At 37.5% G+C, this 24115-nt stretch overlaps 5 protein-coding genes across 6 annotated transcripts; 3 read left to right on the top strand and 2 right to left on the bottom strand.

The window, feature by feature from the left end:
- Positions 1–3951: 3951 nt before the first annotated feature.
- Positions 3952–5388, top strand: LOC103970516 (U-box domain-containing protein 11-like). Its single transcript, XM_009384315.3, has one exon. The coding sequence runs from the start codon at positions 4205–4207 to the stop codon at positions 5204–5206; it is 1002 nt and encodes a 333-aa protein (XP_009382590.2). The 5' UTR covers positions 3952–4204; the 3' UTR covers positions 5207–5388.
- Positions 5389–11842: 6454 nt separating this feature from the next.
- On the top strand, positions 11843–12289 carry LOC135652326 (SKP1-like protein 12). The gene has a single exon (XM_065173169.1). The coding sequence runs from the start codon at positions 11843–11845 to the stop codon at positions 12287–12289; it is 447 nt and encodes a 148-aa protein (XP_065029241.1).
- Positions 12290–13175: 886 nt separating this feature from the next.
- On the top strand, positions 13176–14399 carry LOC103970907 (AT-hook motif nuclear-localized protein 28-like). Its single transcript, XM_009384824.3, has one exon. It carries the CDS (start codon positions 13222–13224, stop codon positions 14086–14088), a length of 867 nt encoding a protein of 288 aa, XP_009383099.2. The 5' UTR covers positions 13176–13221; the 3' UTR covers positions 14089–14399.
- A 609-nt stretch (positions 14400–15008) lies between these two features.
- Positions 15009–16071, bottom strand: LOC135652532 (uncharacterized). 2 transcript variants are annotated; one of them, XM_065173527.1, is made up of 3 exons: positions 15733–16071; positions 15434–15528; positions 15009–15361 (listed from the first exon to the last, which is right to left on the bottom strand). In XM_065173527.1, exons 1-2 carry the CDS (start codon positions 16053–16055, stop codon positions 15516–15518), a joined length of 336 nt encoding a protein of 111 aa, XP_065029599.1. In that variant the 5' UTR covers positions 16056–16071; the 3' UTR covers positions 15009–15361; positions 15434–15515. The 2 variants fall into 2 exon arrangements, with proteins under 2 accessions (XP_065029599.1, XP_065029598.1); XM_065173526.1 differs by having other exon boundaries at positions 15009–15348.
- Positions 16072–19603: 3532 nt separating this feature from the next.
- On the bottom strand, positions 19604–20414 carry LOC103970515 (uncharacterized). Its single transcript, XM_009384314.3, has one exon. It carries the CDS (start codon positions 20373–20375, stop codon positions 19755–19757), a length of 621 nt encoding a protein of 206 aa, XP_009382589.2. The 5' UTR covers positions 20376–20414; the 3' UTR covers positions 19604–19754.
- Positions 20415–24115: the final 3701 nt, after the last annotated feature.

The following is a 24115-nucleotide window of genomic DNA, read 5'->3' as shown; positions in this document are numbered from 1 at the left end:
GGTGTTGTTGGGAAATCTTGGGGCGACATCACATGCGCAGCGGAAGAACAAAAAACAAAATCCTCTATTCCCAAAGAGATGTTCGTCATCATGTGAGGATTGGTGCGAAAAATCCAGAAAACTTAAAACTGCGTATAGAGTATATTGTATTACCTAGGGAGATCGTATATCCCTGAATCCTACAGATCTCTAGGAGAGGGTGAAGGAGGTTAAGCATCCTCCTCTCAAGTGGTGATCCACACAGCAAGCTGCGACGACGCTCCTCAAATCTCTAGGCCTACTCCGAGGTGAAGAGGGGGGAGGAGAATATGAGAGGCAAGCAAAGACTCTAGCCTATGAACCACTGAATCCAAACCCTGATGGATCCTCCCCTATTGGGTATTGGATCTGCATCCAATTACCCAAGCCTTTTAGATTAGTGGATATCTATCCAATAATCTCTCATGGGCTTTTATTGGATCTCGTCCATAGGATCCAATAATTCAAGGGCTTATTGGATATCCAATAAGATAAGGCTTCCGACGAATATCACATATATGAACCTCTACTCATTGCAATGCCTACCATATGTGTGTGACCCTCTAGACCCAATATCGAGCTGGCTGTGAGTCATACCTGTCAAAACTCCTTCTAGCTCAGTGAATTATTATCTCCATAATAATTCACTCGACTCATCGATTACAAACGTACTATGCCACTACGCCACAGTCCCTAAATGATACAGGGGAATTCAATCTATTGGACCTATCTATCCTTAGTTATCATGTACCTATAGTCCTTCATCCATCTAATATCCTAGAGACCGTATACTAGGTATAGTGCTGTCAGACCCATACAGTACCATATCATTCACTCCTTAAATCCATAACCATTTTTGTCATTGTATTGCTCATTAAAGTGCAACTTCTTGTAGCTCTTGATTATATATGCGTATGATTAAGTCCCTCACGGGACTTCTCCCATGTGTATTGTATCACCTCAAACTATTCCACCATGATCTACTATACCATGTCACCTCTTGATGACATCTCCATTGTATTATGATTTTTGTGAGACAAACTCTGACTACAATCTCACCATGTGTGGCTTTATCAACACATTTCAAGGCCTTCATCCTCTCCAATTATGTTCGCTCCTTTAGCAATCGACCTTCGCCCACCCACTCTTAGGTCACACACAGACAAAGTGTAACTCTATGATAGTTTATCGCCCAATAACTCTCAAAATCGATGACTTCACTAAAATTAGTGCACCATTATCTAGATCCTCAGCCCCTGCCCCCAGCACAATCTCCACTACGCACAACTTCCTTTGCAACAACTTAAATAGCAGTACTACAATATATTCTTCAAGAGTACCCACCTTCATATCCTCTTGCCCTGTGTTAAAGCCTTTTGACTTTAACATCGCCTCTACGAGTTGAGTCGCCTTAGTCTCTTTGTCAATTATTTCATCGAAATAAGGTGCTTGTGCCTTGAAGCTCCCTTCGATTGTAGCACCATATAAGATGGTTTGCTCCATCAGAACAAGGGATCTAGAGAATGACATTATCTCACTCTTGCGTTTATAAGAGTTTATGTCCTTGGCCTTTATCCAATGAGAGCTTTGTGCCTCCACTCCATGTTATATCTTCTATGTTGACTTCTTTCATACGGCTTAGATACTTCACCAAGTTTTACCTAAGTTGCTCCACTCCTCGATTTGCATTAACTTGATGGTTGCCCTCACGCCCACTATTCTATGGGTCAACGATCTATTGAGTTTGATCTCTATATCAATTTTAAGTGTATCTTTGTTTGGTATTGTATAGGATTGCTTTCTCATTTGATCTCACAATGCATCCACCAAAATATTACTTTACCTAGGGTCACTCCCCTACTTGATCTCATAATGTATTCACCAACACATTACCTCATGTGAGATCATGCAAAAATTCCTTGCCACTCGCATGATCCATTGAGGTTTATGGAGATGTCATCTTGAGGTACCTCCCATCATCTGTAGTCCATTGTATATGATTCTCCCTTTAGAGAACTAAGACTTGTCTCCCTTAAATATTTGTCTCGTTAGAGTGACTTACCACTTCACACCCTTCCCCCTAAAGGTTTCAGAGACCACTATCCTCTTGGACTACTCCACCTTGTTGAAAAAACTGTGCACTATTTCGTTACCATGAACACACTTGCTAGATTGTGACTCTTTTGTTAGTATAACTCTCACTGTGCCCCTCAAGACCTAGTAACATGTTACACATATTATACACTTCAGCCTCCTATGGACATATCCTTCTTATGACGAAGAAAAAATTTTTATGCTCCATATCATCGAGTTTCAGTTACCTTGGGATGACCATGAACAATCTATCGTTGGTATATAAGCCCTTACATTAGTATCAAATTTTTCGAGTTAGCAATCTTCCTCACCTTTGTGAGGTTTGCATAACTCTTTCAATCACCGAGCAACTTATCCCTCTTTATACAATCTTATACTTTGTCAAGTGTTATGCTTATCTTAAGCACTATCAAGTTTGGTTTCCAACATTGAGTCATAGCTCAAACTCAACTATTCCAACCTTTATGCACTACGTGTTCTTCCCAGCGTGCGTGTCCTTGTAATGCCTCTCATGTGAATGGTTGGCTATTTCTCTAAATGTCAATCTCGGATTTTCACTCATTTAAGTGACTCATTTTCCTACGTCACTACGCTTGTTTCCCTCAAACAGTCATATATATTGGCTACCCTCATCGTAGCCTCGCTAGGTCCCTCACATTTCCATATCAACTATTTCTAAGTATGCTTGTCTTACTCTAATACCATGTGTCATGAACTTATTTGATTTTTTCTAAGTTGGGCGATACCCTTGCGTGTCTATCTGCAAAGAGTTAGTCTCCCCGAAACCTCTTATGGTCCCACAAGAACTTGCAAAAGAGAAAACGAGTCAAAGAAAATATTTAACTCGAGATCTCATAAGTAGACATTTCAGCATACACTTGATAGGCAATGTAAATTATAAGCATAGATTTCGTAAGCTCTAAACGATTATGTGATAAAGGATTCAAGGTGGTCCATTGCAGTCAAAAGTCCCCATAAGTACCCATATAATACTACTGCAAAATAAGATAGTGAATCAATCCTAGATAATACTCCAAAGGCCTATCCAACCGTGTGCTACATGGGTAACTATATGGTGTTTTACTCGCTGATATTTTGTATCATTCTACGAAGTAAGAAAACTCCTAAAATAACTACTTGAGTAACCTATTTTTGAGCAGTTGTGCCTTTGTCACTTCACACAACTTGGACTAAAATAACTATAAAATTCAATCAAAATGGGATTGTGAAACCTATTATAAACTCTTTATATGCTGTGCAAAATATGTAAAACCGAAAGATACTAACATACATAAATATTATATCAAATACTCTTTATACAAATTTGTCTATAATAATATGACATCGATGTGTTGAACATATAGTGCTGAGGTATCTACCACGTGACGCTGAAGTAATAATTATATAACATTGAAGTATTACATATATGGTACTAAGGTGTTCATTATGTCATTATATCTCTATTATAGCTCATGAGGGCCTAAGATTAAATTTTATATTTATCTTTTCTAAAAAAATAAATAAAAATTAATACCACATAATTTTATTAAAAAAATAGAACATAATCTCATGAGTCGTGACAAAGATTTTGATGCAAAGAGAACGAGATAGACCGAGGATTTCTCTAGTATTTGCATTAGACACCTTCCAAAACAATAAATAGAGTGAGTGCATATGAGAAAGATAAATTCTGGGTCACCAAGCAACAAGCTATGGCTAATAAATTAAAAAGATCGATCCAAAATTCACCCCATTAAAATAAAAGAAATATGATTAATACTTAATTATAATTTCCTAGGCTGGCACGCACAGAATCTAATACATAGCTCTGCTTCCAATTTGTTTTTGGCTTTTATGTGCCCCAAAACATATAAAATAACAACTAAATATGTCAGAAAAGTCCATAGGACTGCATCGTTCATCCCAACAACACTGGTCAAAAAGGTATACCACCATTAACTCCGCGAAAGCTTCAACGATTGCGAAGTCAACACTATCCATTACTGTAGTGGACACGCATCCCACTAAAACACCTTCATCCGTGCCATGTCCATAATAAAGAAAGGAGCAATTGGGTTAGGGAGGGCGATTGATGGAGGAGAAGCAGCAGAAGGCCCGATCTTTGGTGCAGCGCCTGAGCTCCGTCGCCGCGGAATCGAAGTCCGCTGCCGAAGCCATCGCGGAGATCCGCCGCCTGTCGAAGCAGGACCCGGAGATGCGCGCCCCCCTCGCCGACGCCGGCGCCGTGCCCCTCCTTGCCGCCCGCCTCCTCAACCACCACCACCATCACTCGTCTGCGGCCGAGGCCCAGGAGAACGCGGCCGCTGCCCTCCTCAACCTCTCCATCTCCGCCCGCGAGGCGCTCATGTGCACCCCGGGCATCCTCGACGCCCTTGCCGCAGCCCTCCGCCTCCTCTCCCCCGCCGCCGCCCAGCACGCCGCCGCAACCCTCTACAGCCTCCTCTCCGTCGAAGCGTACCGCTCCGTCATCGGGTCAAAGAAACCCCTCATCGCCGCCCTCGTGGACCTCCTCGGCGCTCCCGGCGCGCCGACTAGGTCCATCAAGGACGCGCTCAAGGCCCTCTTCGGCCTGGCCCTCTACCCGCTCAACCGCACCGCCCTCGTCGAGCTGGGCGCCGTGCCGCCCCTCTTCGCGCTGGTGGTGAAGGACGGGCGGAGGGGGTTGGTGGAGGACGCGTCGGCGGTGATCGCCCAGGTGGCAGGATGCGACGAGAGCGTGGAGGCGTTCCGGAGGGTGGACGGCGTCAGCGTCTTGGTGGATCTGGTGGTTGGGGGGAGCGGGAGGGCAAGGGAAAACGCTGCGGCTGCGCTGCTGAACCTGGTAAAGAGCGGCGGGGACAAGGCGGTGGGGGACGTCAGGGAGGTGGACGGGGCGGAGGCGGCCGTGAGGGCTCTGGCCGGCGGCGACAGTGGGGTGAGCGCGAGGGGAAAGAGCAAGGCGGAGGCTCTGCTGACGGTTCTGGAGAGCCGGCGGGGGAGCCAGTTGCAGCGTATTGATGATTCCGAAACCGGCACCGATGACTCCGTGCCGCATACGCCGCTTTCTTATTCTTCTCCCACTTCCTCCCCGTAAGACTAAAAAGTCAATAGTTGCATCCCTCTCCATCCACTAATTGATTTTTGTTCACAAAGAGTTTTGACGGCTTTCTATATGATGAGTTAAATTGATTTTAGGTAAATAATGATATATTTAGGGATTACATATTCAATGTTTTAAATATCAAAATTATTTTAAAGTAAATGAATCATAATTTATATTTATCTTTTTAGATTATTAAAAAATATTAAGTAAATTTTTTTTATATAAAAATGTAATGGAGAATCTTATGATAAACTATTAAGATCTTTATTAGTTAGATTAATTAATACCTTTATAAAAAAAAAGAAGTGGAATGAGATTTCAAACTCTCATCCTCTGAGTTAGTTTTGAAGTTACTTTTTTTTAACATAAAAATATATTTATTTATTTATTTATCAATTATTTTTTTACCTTATGCCTTTGATTTCACTTGTATAATCCCTTTCTTGAGATGGCAACTTTATTTTTTTACTTTGTGTGTGCCTTTGTATCTCATATCATAAATTAAATGATTGCATGAGTCCTTTGTGTAGAATTATGTTTTGGTTCTATTCTTCTTCTATGGTCAATTTTGTTTAAGAACTTTACTTATCGATTTAATATTACAATTTATTTTAACCCATTCATAACATTTGAAAATCAGTTGGTTCTATTATAATAATAATTTATAATTATTTACTAATATATTAATTTTAGATTTCTTATAAGTGAAAATTTGATTGAACTTTTTTAATAAACAAATAAGTCATGCATAGTCTTAGCATTCAATGAAAAATATTTATTTGTTTAAAATCATTATATTTATGCATTAGTTTCGTTGACTTTGAAAATCAAATTTGATAATGTTTCAAATATCAAAATAAATATAAAGTAAAAAAAAGTTCATTTGAATATTTCAATATGTATTCCATCTTATTGAATATGGAAGGATGCATAATATAGTGATCCTCTTCTTTACTAAAGAATATCATTATTTTCTTTAATTGTTAAACTAGATGAGAGAATATTGCTCTCATTATTAGAATTGGGGATAAATTAGTACAAATATGCTTAATTTTTTTATAATTTGTAAAATTAATGAGAAAGTGTCTAAATAAAGAAATAACATAATGGAAGAAACAAAAGTCTTTAGTGATTCCATATTTCTAAATATCATTGACTTTCATTATCTCGCTCATACTCTTTGGATTAAAATCAAGTAACCTTAATGCCTTTCTATTTTGAAGGCTTTGAATAAACCTAAAGTAAAAGTATCTAAAACATGGAATATGGCACCACCGTAATTATCTATCATCATTACCATTACTCATTTTTAGTGAAAGCCTATTTTTAGTCCAATAGCAACTTATTCATAGCCTAATTACTTTACCAAGGCTCCGATTAATCCTTTGATACATTAATCAATCCTATGTCAATCAATCCTATAGCATGCTAGTTGATTATATGACTTCAATCCTTTAACATTATGTTTGATCCTTTGGATCAACATTTATTTTCTTGCTTGATGTTCGATCCCCTAGCTTGATATCAATTCTCAACTTGACAATTGATCCTCATGTATCCTCTAGTGGTCCGCACTCTTAGTTAAGTATCTCATGTATCATTTATCTTGACATAAGAATAGTTTATTAAATTTATCAATTAATTTTATCATCAAAATATAAGATAATAATTTTAATATAAAAATGATCGTCAACAACCATATAGAGAAGTCAACAAACTAGATGATGCCTTATATTTGTTTAAGCTAGTCGCCACCTCATGTTGTCTCTTTTATGGTATTTCCTTCTTAGCAAAATAATCATGCAAAATTGTGTCGATAGCATCTAACGAGACCCCTATATGAGTTTAGAAAGCGGGAGAATGAGATAAATGAATCCCTAGAAAGACCCTCCTATTGGTGAACCTTTACGTCGTGATCGAGGTGTCAACATAGCTCGATCCAGTCCCTGATGCACAAGGTTGCGCACGCGGATGCTTCGATCATATTGACGTCGGGTTGGATTAGGTCCAAGCGTCGTCTCTCGAGCGCGGTTCTCCCTCGACGGGTTGTTACTCCTTCGATGTCGATTCCTGCATAATGGTCGAGGTCGGGAGGGGGATTTCTCAACTCAACCCCTCCGAAGTTCAAGTCGGCATTGTAGAGTTAGGGGGAGTTGAGTCTCCCCTCCTCTTAATCAAGGAAGGTTAGCTTTTAAACCTGCGAGAATGAATTGGTCGTATAGGATCAATTAACTATGGTCGACTTAAGCTTTTGTGCGAGTGCTGACCATGCATGAATCGGCGTCACGTAGTGCCGCCCCGAGCTTTCTAGGACAATTGTACCGTGATGATGTCGTTCGTACGGAGGAGGCGACGAGCGGTTGCTCACCACATGTGTGCTACACGTCACATCGGACTTGAAGTTTTACATTTACATCATCATATCTATTTGCTTGGGTCCACACGAGCGATATCAAAATGTGTCATATCACCTCCCTTAATATTCTCAGCCAAAGTTTCGAAAGGGAATATTCATTTTTATATGTAATTTTGACTAGACATGTTTACGGTGCTGCCTTTTCATCTAACTATTTATGTGAGCTTAGATGACGCAACATGATCTAGTCACTAAGTGGGCTCCAATAACCAATTGGGTGTTATGTGTCGAGCAAGTTTTTCATTCCTCATCAAATATAGTCATATCATTTACTCGGCTTGCCTATATTATAGTATAATATTTGACTCAAGAACTTAATAGATATTATCGGCATAAAATATGATGAAGTAACGTTAGCATGCTTTACCCATATAAGGCAAATGAGATGTGTAGATGCTCAAGAACCATAAATGTAGGGATTATTAGGCACATGAGATAATAAGGATATTAAGTGCAACTTGAAGTGTTTGGGATGTACTAACTTAAATTGCCTTTATATGGGCTGTTGGATACATAAAAACATGCGGGCTTCGGTATACATTGATTTGAACCACTCGTATAAGGTACAATAGAAGCTTGAGACTTGCGAGAGTATTAAGGTATACTGACTTTAATCACTCACATGCGTAGTGTCGTAGCGACACAAATAAAGATGAGTTGCATGTCAGATTTGATCGAAGTTAGTTGATCTAGGCAAATCCAGTGGCAGTTGTTCCGAGTAGATTACGAAATGAATCATCAAAGCATGTCCAACTACCGCTGACCTTCTCCTTGGATGAGAAAGGCCTACAGTGCGATTCAAGAAACAAGAACATATAGAGCATAATGCCACATTGACATGACTCAAGAAACCAAGGCAAAATTAACAGGCATTCAACAAAGAGAAGAGATGGTTTGGCACATCATGCATGGGCAGACGAGATAGATTGACACTTTGCTAGTCTTTGAACATAATGATGTTGTGTAACACAGATCAAAATGAGTTTGATTGAATTTTCATATCTGTCCATTTTTAATATTTGAATATTTTTTTAATATTTGGCATACTTTTAAGATTACCATAAAGGCGTAAGTTTATTTAAGTATAATTTTAAGCTTTTTTATGATAAACCAATGAAATATATTGGTGATGTATTTATCAATTCTCAAATATTAACAATGAATTAAAAACTCTCGATAAATCTATTTCTAATTATAATCTGATTTGTATTATACTTTAGGTCAAAATGAGTTTGATTGAATTTTCATATAAATCCATTTTTAATATTTGGCATACTTTTAAGTTTTTTAATGATAAAACAATGAAATATATTGGTGATATATTTATCCAATTCTCAATTAAAAACTCTTGATAAATCTATTTCTATTTATGAATCTAAGGATCACATCCATACACGAGGTCAAAGATTTAACCTTATTGCTACTACTTGTGACTTATGGTGAGAAGATCATATATGCCTATGAAGAGATATAGAAACAACCAACAAATAATGTTCTAATGGCACAAGGAGGCGATGGATCTAATTTGCCTCGTTTTGATATCTTATAATGAGTTACATTATGCATATGTTGAATTGTTGTATGACTACAATAAATCAAGTCAAGTATATAAAAGCTTAAAAATGAGCATGTGAAACTTTCTTTATGTACCACATGTTTAAATGTCGATTTAGTGAAGGAAGAAAACTAAAAACTAAAAGATAATATTTTCAAAATATCCCTTCAATTAAATGCTTTTGAAAACACAAACATGGGCTTACATGAAAGAAAAGGTAAAGTTGCCTATATTCCACTAAAAATAATAAATTAATTAGATCACTTGGAAAAAAAAATCTCAAAACAAGCTCTATTTAAATTTAAGGTCAGACACACTCTCTCAATATGACCTTAAGAAAACATGTCTCAACCTTTTAGAAGCAAAGAGATTGATTTCTATTCAAATAATATTGAATATGACATGGACTAAATTTGCCCAAGGACCAATCTCATATGTCCCAAAATCATACTTTCAATTTAAGAATAAATACAACTTTTGTTATAGACATGATCATCCAAAAAACCATTTCATATTTGAAAAAGAAAGGTAACTCGAATTTTGAAAGCTAAAAGTTAAAGGGTTGCAAAATGAATGTTGTCTTCCTTATAGGTATAAATCTAAATAAAAGTTGATAATAAATTCAACTTTGTTATTAAAAATATATGGTATATGACATGAAAAACTAAAATTTAGACAAAAGGGAAAGAAAAATGTTAATTTTTTTTTTCCAATCCGCCATAAGTGATAAATATATGATTATATATCTTTGTTGAGACATTCGAATAGTTAGTACATTATTATATAAGTGATAAATATAAGGTTTGAGTGTACATGTGAGCGTCTTTTTACGTTATTTAATGTAATAAAAATTTCTCTTATTAAATTAGCTTATGGTAATTAAATTTTAGTTTGGCACTCATTAAAATGAACTAAGAGTAGGTAATAATTAGATGGTAGATTTGGAATTTGGAATTAGGAATCATAATTAGTTGGGAAAGGTTTTAGATGCCAAATGTGGTTCATTTGTTGTATAAATACCCATCATTCCTCACGCTACTCTCTCAGGTGGCAAGAAGTTTGGCTGGACATCACAAAAAGAGAGATAATAGGTAAAAAAAGAAAACTTATGTTATTGCTTCTCTTTATTTTCGTATGAGGTTTTTGAAGAGTTGGATAGATAACATGGAGTTTTTCTTTGGTCTTCGTTTGTAGGAGTTCTACTCATATGTATCATAATCAGACTAAATCGAACGATCGAGCTGGAAAAATTAATAATCAAACCATTGGCCAGTTTAATTCACATATTAGATCAATTATGTTAAAAATTCAGAATGACTTAATTGCTCCGATTATATTTTGAATAACTAAATATAAATCGATCTGGTTAAATAAACCCAATCTGGTTTTGTTAATATAGTTAAAATTGTAAGAAATGAAACAAAAGATAAAAGATAGAAATTATAAAAGAAGTTATATTCTTATTTAGGACGAAGGTTTTTCCTCAATAGAACATCGAGATTTTCTCGTACAGAAAAATTTATCTATTATCAAAAATTACTTGAATATTCTTAGCTTAAATCACTCAAGCAAAATTCTTTATGTCAATTTTGAAACTAGGGTTAACTTGAGAAGAAGGTGATATGTTTTACAAAAATCATCTCTCTTTTTTAGTTGTTCTTTGCCTTCTCATCTCCCCCTCTCTCTCTCTCTCTCTTCACCTATCCTCTACATATCTTCTCTTTTATCTCTTTTCTCTTTGATCACTAAAATGAATATCTTCTCTTTATCTCTTTTCTCTTTGATCACTAAAATGACTATAGAAGAATGAATCAAATGTTGAGACAAATTAAAAATGAGTTTAAAAATTTAAAATATCATGTGCAATATAAGTTTATTACGGTAGAACTGATATTGGATGACTAAAACAATATCCATTTTGAGATATGAAAAATTCATATGCCTATGTTACTTAAGTCGCAACGACTATATTGAATAGATTATTTATTTTATATTATTAAAATAATTTATTTTGGGTTATATTAACATAGTTAATTCTTAGATATTATTAGATTTATTTAATTTGGATAGAAGTTTATGTTTAAAATGTTGATCGACGATATTCTGTTTATCACTTGTCTAAGATTATTATTATTTTTTATCAATTTTAATACTTTATATTTTTAATACATATAATTTTGAATTATTTTATATTTTAATATATTTTAAATTAAATATGTAATACAAGTCTTTTCAATAGTAAAAATGTTTTTAGTGATCCGATGACACAAGTCTTTTCGATTTGATTTTGGTACTATAACTTAAAATTGTTTTTTTTTCCTCTTCTTCTTCTTCTAGATGAGGTTGGCTTTGAATCCTTTGCTAAGACTTGTATAGCTATTTCACGTCATGCTCGATCGGTGTGTTGGATAAAGAAGTAGATCGTGCAGTGCAGCCTTTTAGGTTGTTCTCACAGTATAAATGATACTTTGCATGTCTCTCGATTACGAAATAAGAACTCTCTTATTTCTAATAAATAAATGAAATGATCAAATCATTTTTATGCCATCTGACTCTTTTTCCTTCGCTTAGGGTTTCTGAATTCTCGGAAAAACCAATCATGTCGACTGAGTCTAAAGAAATTTTAGTGGGTGAGTCGTCACAATCGAAACCCGAAATGAAGACTATTGTTCTCATGGCTTCCAATGGCGACGAATTTGTGGTAGACGTGGAAGAAATCACAAACCAGAGTGAGATGATCAGAAACCTCATCTCGGACATGGGCGGCGCCGATGGCTTGCAAGTCCCCCTCTTGAACGTCACAGCTCCCGTGCTTGCTAAGTTGCTAGAGTTGTTGAACGTGAATGCCAAGAATGATGCTGAAGAAGTGACGCAAATAATCAAGGAGTTGATAGAGACGGACATGAATACGATGATCGACGTGCTTGGAGCTGCCAACTACATCGAAGCGACCTCGTTGTTCGACTTCTCATGTAAAGTACTGGCCGATAAGTTCAAAGGCATGTCTGTCGAGGAAATCAGAGAGTTTTTGGATATCGAATGTGACTTCACCGACGAGGAATTGCAACGGATTCGAGCTGAAAGTGCATGGGCATTTGATTGAAGCTTCTCGTGATGGATGGATGTACGAAGACCGATGTTTTCTGGATGACAGATTACTTACTGAGCACTCTTGGCACGATGAATCGATTCCGAATTACTCAGATTTGTGATGGTAGAGTTTTTTCGGCTTAGTTTTATAGTGATATCTTTTGTTGTGTTTATCTTCAGTGATATCTTTGCTACAAAACTTTAATTTATTTTTTTTTCTTCCCAAAAATTCAATTTATTTATTTATTTATTTTGCTACAAAACTCGTGTGTCGAAAAACAAAAATGTTTTCCAGAGTTCTTGGGATGTAAAAACACGTTACTGGGGGGAAGTGGAAACCTCAGCTTCCTGCACCACCCATCACTTGATGCTCCCACTGGGCGGTAATCTCGAAGCAGCGCACGTCGATCTAAATCTATCAAAAGTTCGGCAATTTGACCGTGTAAAGAGGTTCACTGGTGCCACTGACGCAACACGTCGATGGGACGACACGAGCAAAGGCTACCGCCCCTACCATGGATATAGCGTTTAGGATTCCCCTCTCTCTCTCTCTCTCCCCTCTTCCTCCTCCCCAACTTTTGCCGTGGGTCCCGTCTACTTCTCCGCTTCGTCACTGGCCGGATGAGACGTTCACCGTCGCCACCTTTCCTCTCGTGCAACCAAGTGCACCTGTGAGCTACGGCTGTGGGTTCCTTATCGATGGCAGCAAGCGCAGATTGGGTTACATCGGGCTTCGTAGTCGATCGAGTGAACGGTGCGGATGGAGAGGTCCAGTTTAGCTTTTCGACAATGCGAGGACCAACGTAACTCCTCGGGATGCCGACTTTTTTGGGCGCTCTATAAAAGAAAGCGGCGGGAGGGCGCACCCATCGCCTGTTCCTTCTACTAAGGAGCCGTTTCGGGTTTCGTCTTTAGGTGTCGGTCCGGCTCACTAAAGGCAGCGGCATGTCCGACTTCGTGCGGACGCCTGGCACCGCCATGATAGGCCTCTCGCAGCCCCGTGACGGGGCCGCTTCCGACGACGACGAGGACGGCGGCGGAAGCTCTGGAGCTAGATCCTCCCGCGGGGGCGCCGGCGGTGGAGGCTCCTCCTCTGGCGCCGGAGGTGAGCCTTCTTCGGGTGGTGGATCGGCAGCGCGGAAGCCCAGGGGGCGGCCTCCGGGCTCCAAGAACAAGCCGAAGCCGCCGGTGGTCATCACCAAGGCGAGCGAGTCGGCGATGCACCCGGTGGTCCTGGAGCTCGCTGGCGGTTCCGACATCGTATCTGGCGTCACCGACTTCGCCCGCCGACGCCGCGTAGGTGTCTCCGTCCTCGGCGGCAGTGGCACCGTTGCCGACGTTACTCTCCGACACTTGTCGGCACACGGCCCATCTACCATATCCGTTCCCGGACGCTTCGACGTCCTCTCCCTCTCCGGCACCTTGCTCCCTCCCCAGCCGCCCGCCTCTGCCGGGGCACCCGCCCCGACGGTGGCCGCCTGGACCGCACGGCTGCCTCCCCTGACCGTCTCCTTGGCGGGCCCGCATGGCCAAGTCATAGGGGGAACGGTGGCGGGGCCGATGACGGCTGTGGGGCCGGTGTTGCTTGTTGCTGCGACGTTCGCGAAGCCGGAGTTCCATCGGCTGCCGCTGTCGGAGGATGACGAGGAGGGGGTCAAGGAGGAGGACGTCAGTCCGGAGACGGAGGCGCTGGTAGCCCTCGGCGAGACCAGTCCGTTGCCTGGTCAGCTCTCCCACACCGACGTGGTTCTGTGGGCGCAGCCTTCCTCGACTCGTCCTCCGCCTCATGCTCATCCTCCTCCTCGTTACTAACTCGAACCCGACCAGAATGCATTCTTAAGAAGCTACTGCAAGTGGAGGGAAATTTTGTTCTGTTACTGATGCATGGGTGCTAAAGATGGTGGGTTTCGATGCTCCATAGCTCTATCCCAAGCTATGAGATCCTTTTTTCTCTTTATTTTTCTTGGGAACAGCTGAACTCCGGCTTCCAATGCATCCCCCAACGTAGTAAAAAGATAGCAACCGTCATTTGATGCTTCAATGGAAGTGGGAATGGGTCAGACCATGGATCACAGTGATCGATCTCTTCAAACATGTAGTTGCTATTTACTTGGTTTCTGACATATTTGCTCTGCTGTGTGCCGGCACGCGCGGGATAAATGCATGCATTTATGCTGGTCTCGGACGCTCCAACTTTGGCAAAGAAGTTGGAAAAGGAAGAGACGCATGGTGCGGTGAGCGCGAGAGGGTTCGGAAGTTTCTGCGTCTTCCTTCATTATCTTTCTTGTACGTATAACGAAGTCAGTCAAAGAAACGCAAGGATTAGTAGGTGGTGCAGAGGCGCTGCAGGCAGGGATTCATGAGCACTTGGGCACGCAGGTGCACTCACTTGGTATGGGAATATGGTCGCTCGCCTTTCCCTTTTGAATGCTCGCGCTTTTGACGAAGAAAGATGGAGATGATGAAAAGAAGCATTTGGTGCGGGAAACTGCTCTCTCTCTTTCCGCTTTTCTACTACATTGTCACAGGGGGAAACCATCATGTTCTCGTGCTCGGCACCCTGATTCGCACCTGTAGGGTTCTCAATACGCTTCGACCTAATGAGCAAAGTTGCCTAGAAATTATTTGTTTATTATTTTATTTAGTTATATAATTCTGAAAATTATATACCCAGCTTTTTCATTGCTAGAGAGAGAGAGAGAGAGAGAGAGAGAGAGAGAGAGAGCGGTCTCTTCTCTAAAAGCCTTAGCAGATAATAAGACAAAGCTACATAGGAGACTTTTCCCGCATTATCATATATACACTTTAAAGTTACGAAGTGTCATAGGCATTCATGATGCCCCTCGAAATGTCGTAGATGCACCTCTGAAGTTGATCATTTGCTGACCATCTTCTTCATTTTGAGAGCATAGGTGAGTTTTCTATATTTTGAAGGGTACATGTACAATAAAATGAAGCATCACACCAACACGAAAATGAATTATCCTCGTTATATATCCCCACAAAATGAATATACTGAAAAAATTGTATACTTGATTTGAAATCCTTCCAAAATGCTCATCTATCGGCTCCCTGAAAGCCACAACTGGTGGTGTATTAGTGTAGCTTTCATGTCTTGAAAGGGCACGAGGAAAAGTAATGGAAATCCACAGCATACCATATTGTTATATTTGATGAATTGGATTAATGATAGTGAGAGGATGTGATTCTTCTGATAATGGAGGTCCTCACAGAAACGTTCAGCTTATTTGACTGTATACACTAAGAGGGGGTGAATTAGCGAAAATAAGGAAAGATTGAAGTCAAAAGCTACTTCGCTGCTGTTCGCAGATCAACTATGAATTCTGGATGCACCAGTGAAAGACAATGGGTCGACATAGTTGACATGCACGGGTTACACAATCTAACAAGCAGGATCGTATGATCGACACCTTATTTCTGGTCCAACGGAATTACCTTGGGCTACTCTTGGTGCCTGTCGTCGTCACCATGGGAGGTAGTTTGTAGTAGTACTGCTGCGGCTTCATCGAGGGGTGCTGCCCATGCAAGCTGCTGTCAATGGGAATAGCGTTGCATACGTACCTGACGGGGAGGAGGCAGTTGGCGAGGAGGGCATCGCTGGTTACCTGATAGCTCTCGTAGTACCTCGGCGTCGGAATCCGGTTCAGCACCTCCAAGTCGAGCTCGATGAATTCTTCTTCGTCTTCATCGATAAGGTTCTCTTCCTCTTTTTGCTGCTGGTTATTAGGGTTTACCCTAACACCTGAGGCACAAGCCATCGCTGCTGCTACTGCTGCTTGTGGTGTGTGTGCTTCCTGTTGGGTGATATATATGCATGCAAAACTTATTAGGTGTTGGTGGCTGCCATCCAACAAATCTGCAGGTATGGTAAGTGGAGTTGGTGAGTGTGCCTTCCAGCTGCTGCACTTCCAAGTTCAGGTGTTGGGTGGAGAGGTTTAACCATATAGATTTGTGGAACTACTAATTGAAGAGAAAGGCATGGAGATGCTTAATCGATACACCATCCATCCTACCTAATGATATGCCTACCAGTGACTTCCCTTTTACTAAATTTGAAACTGAAATGGAATCCATTTCATGCATGAGGTTCTATTTTTGGTTCAGAATCGACACTATCTATTTTTATTTTTTATATTTTATTTTTTTGATTCAAAATTGTAATTCCGATTCAAATCAAATTTATTGATATATTATGTATCTGAAATTATGTATATTCTAAACATCATATGAATGATAATTTAAAATACGTTTGGAAACACATTTGAAATGTTACATTTCAAATATGAATTTGTGTTTGATAATTTTTTTAAATCATATATGATTTTAATGTCGATTAGAAATACTTATATACTACCTCGGGATAGTATTAGTATCTTAGCATTTATTTGCAAGATGTTAATATAATTTTTAAAAAATTTAAATATTTTTTTACTAATTTTGAAATTGAAATCAAATCCATTTCATGTGGTTCTATTTTTGGTTCAATTTTAATTTTAATTTCAGTTAAAAATTAAAATTTTCAATTAAAAATTTTTGGTTCCAATTTCAATTTGGAAAACCATTTATTTTAATTTTAAATTTTAAATTTTTTTGATTCAAAAGTTTAATTCCGATTCAAATTAAATTATAATCGGATCAATTGATCTATGATAAATGTGAAATTATGTATAATCTAAAGAATGATATTTTAGGGTACGTTTAGGAATGAATACATTTCGATTGTGCATTGAAGACCCAATGCATATTTCAAATGTAGATTAGTGTTTGGAAATTCCCAATTTCAATTTGGGAATCAATCATTTCGATTCTCTACCAAAATCATCTGTTTTAATTTTTAATTTTTAATTTTTTATTCAAAAGTTCAATTCCGATTCAAATCCAATTATAGTCGGATCAATTGATATATGATAAATGTGAAATTATGTATATAAACATCATATGAATGGTATTTTAGGGTGCATTTGTGAATGAATACATTTCGAATGTGGACCCAATGCATATTTCAAATGAAGATTAATGTTTGGAAATTCTTTTCCAAATCACATCTGGTCTTAATACTGTATTGGAAATACTCATATACTACTTTAGGATAGTATTAGTACTAATCTTTGCATTTGCAGCATACTAATGTAATTTTTTAAGTTTCAAAAATACCTTGTAACTTAATCTAAAATTATAATATTACCAAAATAATTTAGTAAGAATCTAATATAAATTATATTTTTTTAAGATAAAATTTTATTTTATTTTATTTATTTATTTATTTCTAAAGATTATTTTATATTTATTCATGTGATTATATATTTTTATTTATTATATATTTGGGCCATACAAAATTTTTATAAGATTACATACATTCATTTTTTTATTATATATATATATATATATTAATTTAAAGTAAATTTATCAACTTTTGAAATATAATTTTATTGAATAAAATTTACGTTAATACATATTTAAAATACAATTTTCATCTATTATTTATCAGATACTCAAAGCATTTCATTCAAATCTCTTTTTCCAACTAAACATTAGAAATGCAAACATGTTCTCAAATATAACTTTTAGGTTTGTGCATCGTAAAACACTTAAGGAAAGATTACAACGACCACTTTCATAGAACCTGATCAATTTGGAGACGAAATTAGAGGAAGTATGGATACATTAATTAGATTTAAAAGATAAGAAGAAGATAAAAGAAGCCATTGTTAGCTTAGCTTAGCTTAGAAAGATATTGACGCTTAGGATTAAATATAGTTTTGATGTTCCCGATAAACAATATAATATGAATAAGAGATGATATATGATATGCATTTTTGTTCCAATCCTTGGGCATTAGGGAAAAGTTGATGATGCCATATTTACGTTTTGCATTTGACATAAATATAAAAGAAAAACATAATGATTAAGCGACCCAATTATATAGAATAAGATGATAAGCCGTAAGGGGTTTAATAAATGTTGGCACTCGATTTGTAAGATCTAATGCACTTCATACCTTAGATCCAAATCATAGATCACGTTGACTGAGGGAGGAACAATAACACATGAAATATAGGACAAGACAAGATTTATAGTAAATCTGTGTGTAGGAAAATCTATGAAACACGGGAAAGCACAAATCATTAGAAAACAAATGCATATGATACTTAACTCATTATTGCAAATGCCACACTTTCTACCACTAATCCCCATGGATTAGTGTCTCATCCATCTCTCTCTATATTGATGACCATGAAATCTCAATTCATGTGTCTCTTAAATAATTGCCCTTCTATTCACAAAAAAAAGACTTGCATCTCAATTGATAACTCGATTCATCCACTCACATATATAAAAGTATATAACTTTATATATGTAAACACTTAAAATTGCAAGTGTACGTATCACCATTTTGCTAACAATATAGTATCCAAACATTAAAGGAGGCATTGACATTTGCCCAAAAATATATAAACATTTAAAGGAATAAGATCTATTGGATTACAAAAATGGCTGCCTACTTATTTTTCCTATAATATAACTTTCTTCGTAACAATGTAAATACAAACACTTAGTAAATAAACGCGGAAAGTTCGTAACAATGTAAATGCAAACACTTAGTAAACAAACGCGGAAATCACAAAGTACATATATGGATAGGCCTTCTTAGTACTAGACATAATTTTCCTTTTCTCATCTCCTTTCACCAATCAATCAAGGACTTTAGAAGTTAAAGGAATAATAAAAAATAAATAAATCTCCCAACTATCTAAGAAAGAGAGAGAAAAACTTGAACTAATTAAAATATTTTGATAATATGAATAAAATCAATCATAAGACTATCTAAACTCAATCTTTATTACAAATCCCCTTACACAATTTTTACCTGAGTCTCGAAGAATTTAAATTTTTTTCTCTCACCCTCTTTAAATTTTTAACACCTTAAAGAAAATTTAAGTAGCATATAAAGTAATTCTCATATTTTATTTTTTTCAACAAAATATAGAGATACATAATATATTCATAAAAGAATCAAACCCCATGACTCTTTTTTCCTAGGATTTTGTGTCTTAATGAGACATTGACTCTACAAATCCTAATATACTTACTGTCTCAACCCAAAAAAAAATATAAAATATAGAAGACATAAAATGATTCTTGAAGCTATGAAATTTACACATCTTAATGGGACATTGTAGAAGAAGATAGTCTATTGTACATACTCATCAACAATCTTATGGTCATTATTTACGAAAAAGAGGTAAGGATTTGATGGACAATCGACTGACTGCTTAGTTTCTTCGTTCTCCATCAAATTGTATGCTAAAAGATAAAAGAGAGGTAGTCGTCCATAAATTATGTATGTCCATAAATATATACACCTTGCTCTAAGAACCCTAATCAGAGCGGCTAGCTTTCACCTGCAACATTCGGACGTACGCAACATTAGATGCATGTGGAACAAACAGGAGGAGTTAACATGATCTCCTCTGAAACCCTAATAGCCGAACAGGCGATAACCTGCCTGCGGATATCCGTTTCCTGGTCTCCGATATCGTCTCCAGCTTCGGCGACCATGGGTGATCTCTCGGCCCGACGAGCTGCGAGTAGTGCTTCCTCAACTCCGGCGTAGTGCACAGAGTCCCCCCGTCGCTGCCACACTTTTGTCCGTCTTCGACAGAGGTGATGACCTTGGTTATGAACTCCGGGAGCACCTTGATCAGCAGCCGGCCGTCTTCGCCCTTCACGTACTCAAAGGGGGATTCCCCGTTGCCGGCCAGCGACGGCTTGGTGCGGCCGGAGGACAGCGAGGCGAGCGACACAGCGGTGAGGGGATCGTGGCACGATAACTTGTCGATGGGAAGGACGAAGTAGGCCTGGCCAGGGAGGAGCTCGTCGTCGATGGAGAGGACGGGGACGGGGTGGCCGATGTAGAACGAGTCAGCGTGGCAGACGATGCGGTCCGGGAACCGGAACATGAGCTGCCCGGCGAGCTGCTTCTCGGCCAAGAACTCGGTGGCGCCGCCCCAGAAGATGAGCTTGACGAGGCCGCCCTTGGAGGCGGGGTTGAAGCAAGGAGAGATCCCATTGCCCATGATTAAGATGGAGAAGAAGAAGAAGCCAAAGATTATGACTTTGAGAGGGCTGAAGATCGGAGGAAGAGCCACTGGTGAGTAATTATATAGGAAGGGGTGGGAGGTGGGTTGACTTGGACTATTCCATGGTTTAGGTCTTTGATCCGGTCGGTGGTCAGAGGCCATGACGTTTCTGGGAAAAAGTCAACTGTCTACGAGGATATATCACCACCTATCTTCTTCTATCTCTACTTGTGTTATACATAAAAGTCTCACTTTGGAATAGTTTATCATCCAACAAAATAGTTATATTATATTATATTAGATGGATTTTGATCCTAAAAACTTGAAATGATGATTATTACCATCTAAACTAGCCAATCAATACATAAAAATGCATTGAATTCATTACATGATTTAGTTGGACTCGGTCAACCGCAATTATAAATGCACACATAGAGTGTGGGTTGGAGGGAGCCACGTCCTAAAACAAAGAAAAATATAGGGTTAGAATTGTTGAATGTGATTGGTATGAACCTAAGAAGATGGCTCCATTGTCAATGATATCAGCTAGTTTGATTTGGTAACATGTCGGCCGTGATTTGATTTCCCAAGTATTTTAAGTGGGTTGAGGATGAAACGTGCGATCGGTGGTGTATCCAAGTGACTTGGATGTGGATCGAGCGAATGATAGGGAGATTAGATTTGGCTAGGCGACATCGATTTTGTATGCTTAATTAACATGTTCCAACTGTCGACATCAATTTTGTATTATAGATTCGTGTAATATTGATTTTGATTTGATGATGAGAAGTGTACCAGACTCACTTATTAAAGATTGAATATTCAAAGTTTCATATGATATATTTCAAAAATATGCTTAATTTGTCCATAAGAGAGTGATAAATATCTCTTATTAATCGATTCATTTTTTTAATTATAATAAAATAATTTAAATATCTCTTAAGAATTTTTTTTTGATAATTATTTTAACACTCGAAGTAATCGTATTAGTGAATCGAACCGGTCGAGATCAAGTCAATTCGAGTTTTATTAACCATGCTTAATAGCATGAAAAACACGATAACCATGCTTGGCATAACTCAGCAAGCATTCGATCAATCGTAGTCGGCCAATGGATTCACACACTAAGAGACTTGCAAACCATATGTGCTTCACATATGACTTGCAAGTCTTATTCACACGTGCATGAATACTTTTTATTCGGTCACATTATCGTGAAACCATAGTAACACCACATGATTGATAAAAATTACATGATTATCAAAATCAAATTGGATCAAATTATCAAGCAAAAAGAGGGATAACTTTTTTGATTATTTTTTATTGACTTGCATGAATTGAACTATTAATTCTCTAATATAAGATAAATCCACTTGTTGTTAATAGATCTATAAGAGTATTATTATTTCGATAGATAACTCTCAAATAAAACTAGTTCGACTTTATTGGTTAATAAACTTGTTGTTCATCGTTCTACTCAAACTTCCTCACTTGGCTTCGCTAGTCACCGACACTCGGTTCCCATCGGTCTCAAGTGCCACGATGAATAGTTGTTTTAAATTGCCATATGTTTGTATTACATATATATTATACATTAATTTATGTGTTTTAATTTAATATTTTAAAGAAATTACAAGTCCATTATTCTATTTAGAACATAGCTCAATTGATAATAATTGGCCATATCTAACTAACTTTTTTTTGTCCTTAATAGTTGATATTTCATTTTGAGTTAATATATTTTATATATTTTATATAATTATTCTATTTTATATATTTTATATATATATTTTGAGTTAATATATTTTGCAAAAAAATATATTTTATATATTTTCTTGTAGTTATTATTTTTGAAATTTGTATACATAATTATATTTACTATTAAATGTGACTCAAGGTTTGTCTTGATGTTCAATCTGAATCTGATAAGAGAAACAATTTTTTTTTTGAAAAAAATAATTTCGAACATGAAACCTATCGACTTTGTATAATAATATATAAATTACTAGAATTTTGCAATGGAGAGATCATATTATTATTGCATGACATTTTCACTAGAATATAAATCACAAGAATTATATTTATATTATATGTCGGTCCAGCCAAGTTTAGGTTTTCTTCCTTCTATTGTGGCCCTCTGCGTCGTGAGTACTATCGAAATGATGGCAACCTAATCCTCCTCCTTACCAATCAATTCTTCGTCGACTGGAAATCAATTCTTCAACGTATAAGAAAAGCACTCCTGACTTCCAAATTGGCTTTCAAATGTGATCATACTTAGGAATCAACTTCGAATTCAGATATGTCAAAACACGTAATATTTTCAGCAATGAAAGCCCTCAGCTTTGTGTTTTCGTGTATGTTGTCAGTATTTGTTCTTAGTACGTGATTGCATACGTACATCACAGGTATTAATGTTCATAACTTTTCCTTCTTGACTTCGGTTGGTATGGTGGATCTAATGAGACAAGAAATATATGCGGTTTGGTAATATGGTGATAGGGATCCATGATTTGCTAAATTTGCCACGCAAGAAAGATTTTTTTCGACTCAAATTCATGATTTACTATAATATTATCTTTAAGATATGATTAGATGATCACAAATTTTAAAAAGGATAATTTTTTTTAAAAAAAAATCACATTTTGTTGCTTTTACGGTATGATTCTCTTCTTTTTACTTTTCTCATTTTATGTCCTAAATATCCTTCGCCATTGTCGCTTTCGTCCCACTGTGATCATCTTTATCCCATCGTAAGGCCTTATCGCTTTCACCCATTATTTCAACTTCGTCGCTTTCATCTTATTGTGACCATCTATTTCCTCTCAATGCTAACATGTATTTATGATATTAGAGAAAAATAAACGTATCAAATAGAAAACCTAAAAATGAGGACATCGTCCCAAGATTACAAAAAAAAGAAGAAGAGGCTTCTACAGATTATACGTTTTAACAAAGATGAATTAAATTGAGGATGTACTTAAGATGTTGCGTAAAATTATCGTGTCAATTTAGTGGATAAAGGAGTTATGTACACGTTTTAGTTATCATACATTAAACAGATTACATTAGATGTACAAAATCACAAATGGTGTTGTGCTGTGGTGGTATGGCCGTGACACAATCTATCTCCATCCTTGACTTGGAACAAAATTTGCCCTAGTCAAATCACTCAGGTCAGCTTCATGAGATGATTCATTGTACTCGGTGAGTTGCTTGGAATAGATTTTATCGTTGAATGCATTATGGCACAGGAACTTATACATACATTGATGCATACGTTAATTTGACTTGTTAACTTCAAACAACATTAGAATATAAAATCCAGTACTGACTTTTGATACAGGCGAGTGTATGCGCCGCCAAAAACCTCTTTCTACCATTTTGCCTTCGTCCATTAATCTTATATTATTAGCATAATTTCCTATATAATTAGCGCAATTTCCCTTTGACTACACTTGTGATGCAGCCAAGTGGGTGAAAACTATGCATGGCTAGTAACGTGCATGCATGTACTAATGAATGAAAAGGTCAACAACTGGTAACGAAAGGAGCACTAGTCCTTCCACAAGACGGGGTGGTGACGGGAAGAACAGTAGTAAGCAAGTAATGCCAATGGGCGCCATTAATGTTCAGCTCTTCCCCACATCGAAGGACTCGAGTTGAACAGCCGTCCAAAGCTGACCATTAATGTCGGTTCACGTCACTTTGAAAAGTCAAAGATCAAAATTCAAAAA

Source organism: Musa acuminata, chromosome BXJ3-11 (assembly GCF_036884655.1).
Source record: "Musa acuminata AAA Group cultivar baxijiao chromosome BXJ3-11, Cavendish_Baxijiao_AAA, whole genome shotgun sequence".
Lineage (NCBI taxonomy): Eukaryota > Viridiplantae > Streptophyta > Magnoliopsida > Zingiberales > Musaceae > Musa > Musa acuminata.
Note: the sequence above shows the minus strand (reverse complement) of the source record. Positions and strands in the feature narration are given on the sequence as shown.

Excerpts from the sequence above, each read along its gene's own strand:
- LOC103970516 (XM_009384315.3), top strand. The coding sequence starts at position 4,205 with ATGGAGGAGAAGCAGCAGAAGGCCCGATCTTTGGTGCAGCGCCTGAGC.
- LOC135652326 (XM_065173169.1), top strand. The coding sequence starts at position 11,843 with ATGAAGACTATTGTTCTCATGGCTTCCAATGGCGACGAATTTGTGGTA.
- LOC103970907 (XM_009384824.3), top strand. The coding sequence starts at position 13,222 with ATGTCCGACTTCGTGCGGACGCCTGGCACCGCCATGATAGGCCTCTCG.
- LOC135652532 (XM_065173527.1), bottom strand. The coding sequence starts at position 16,055 with ATGGCTTGTGCCTCAGGTGTTAGGGTAAACCCTAATAACCAGCAGCAA.
- LOC103970515 (XM_009384314.3), bottom strand. The coding sequence starts at position 20,375 with ATGGGCAATGGGATCTCTCCTTGCTTCAACCCCGCCTCCAAGGGCGGC.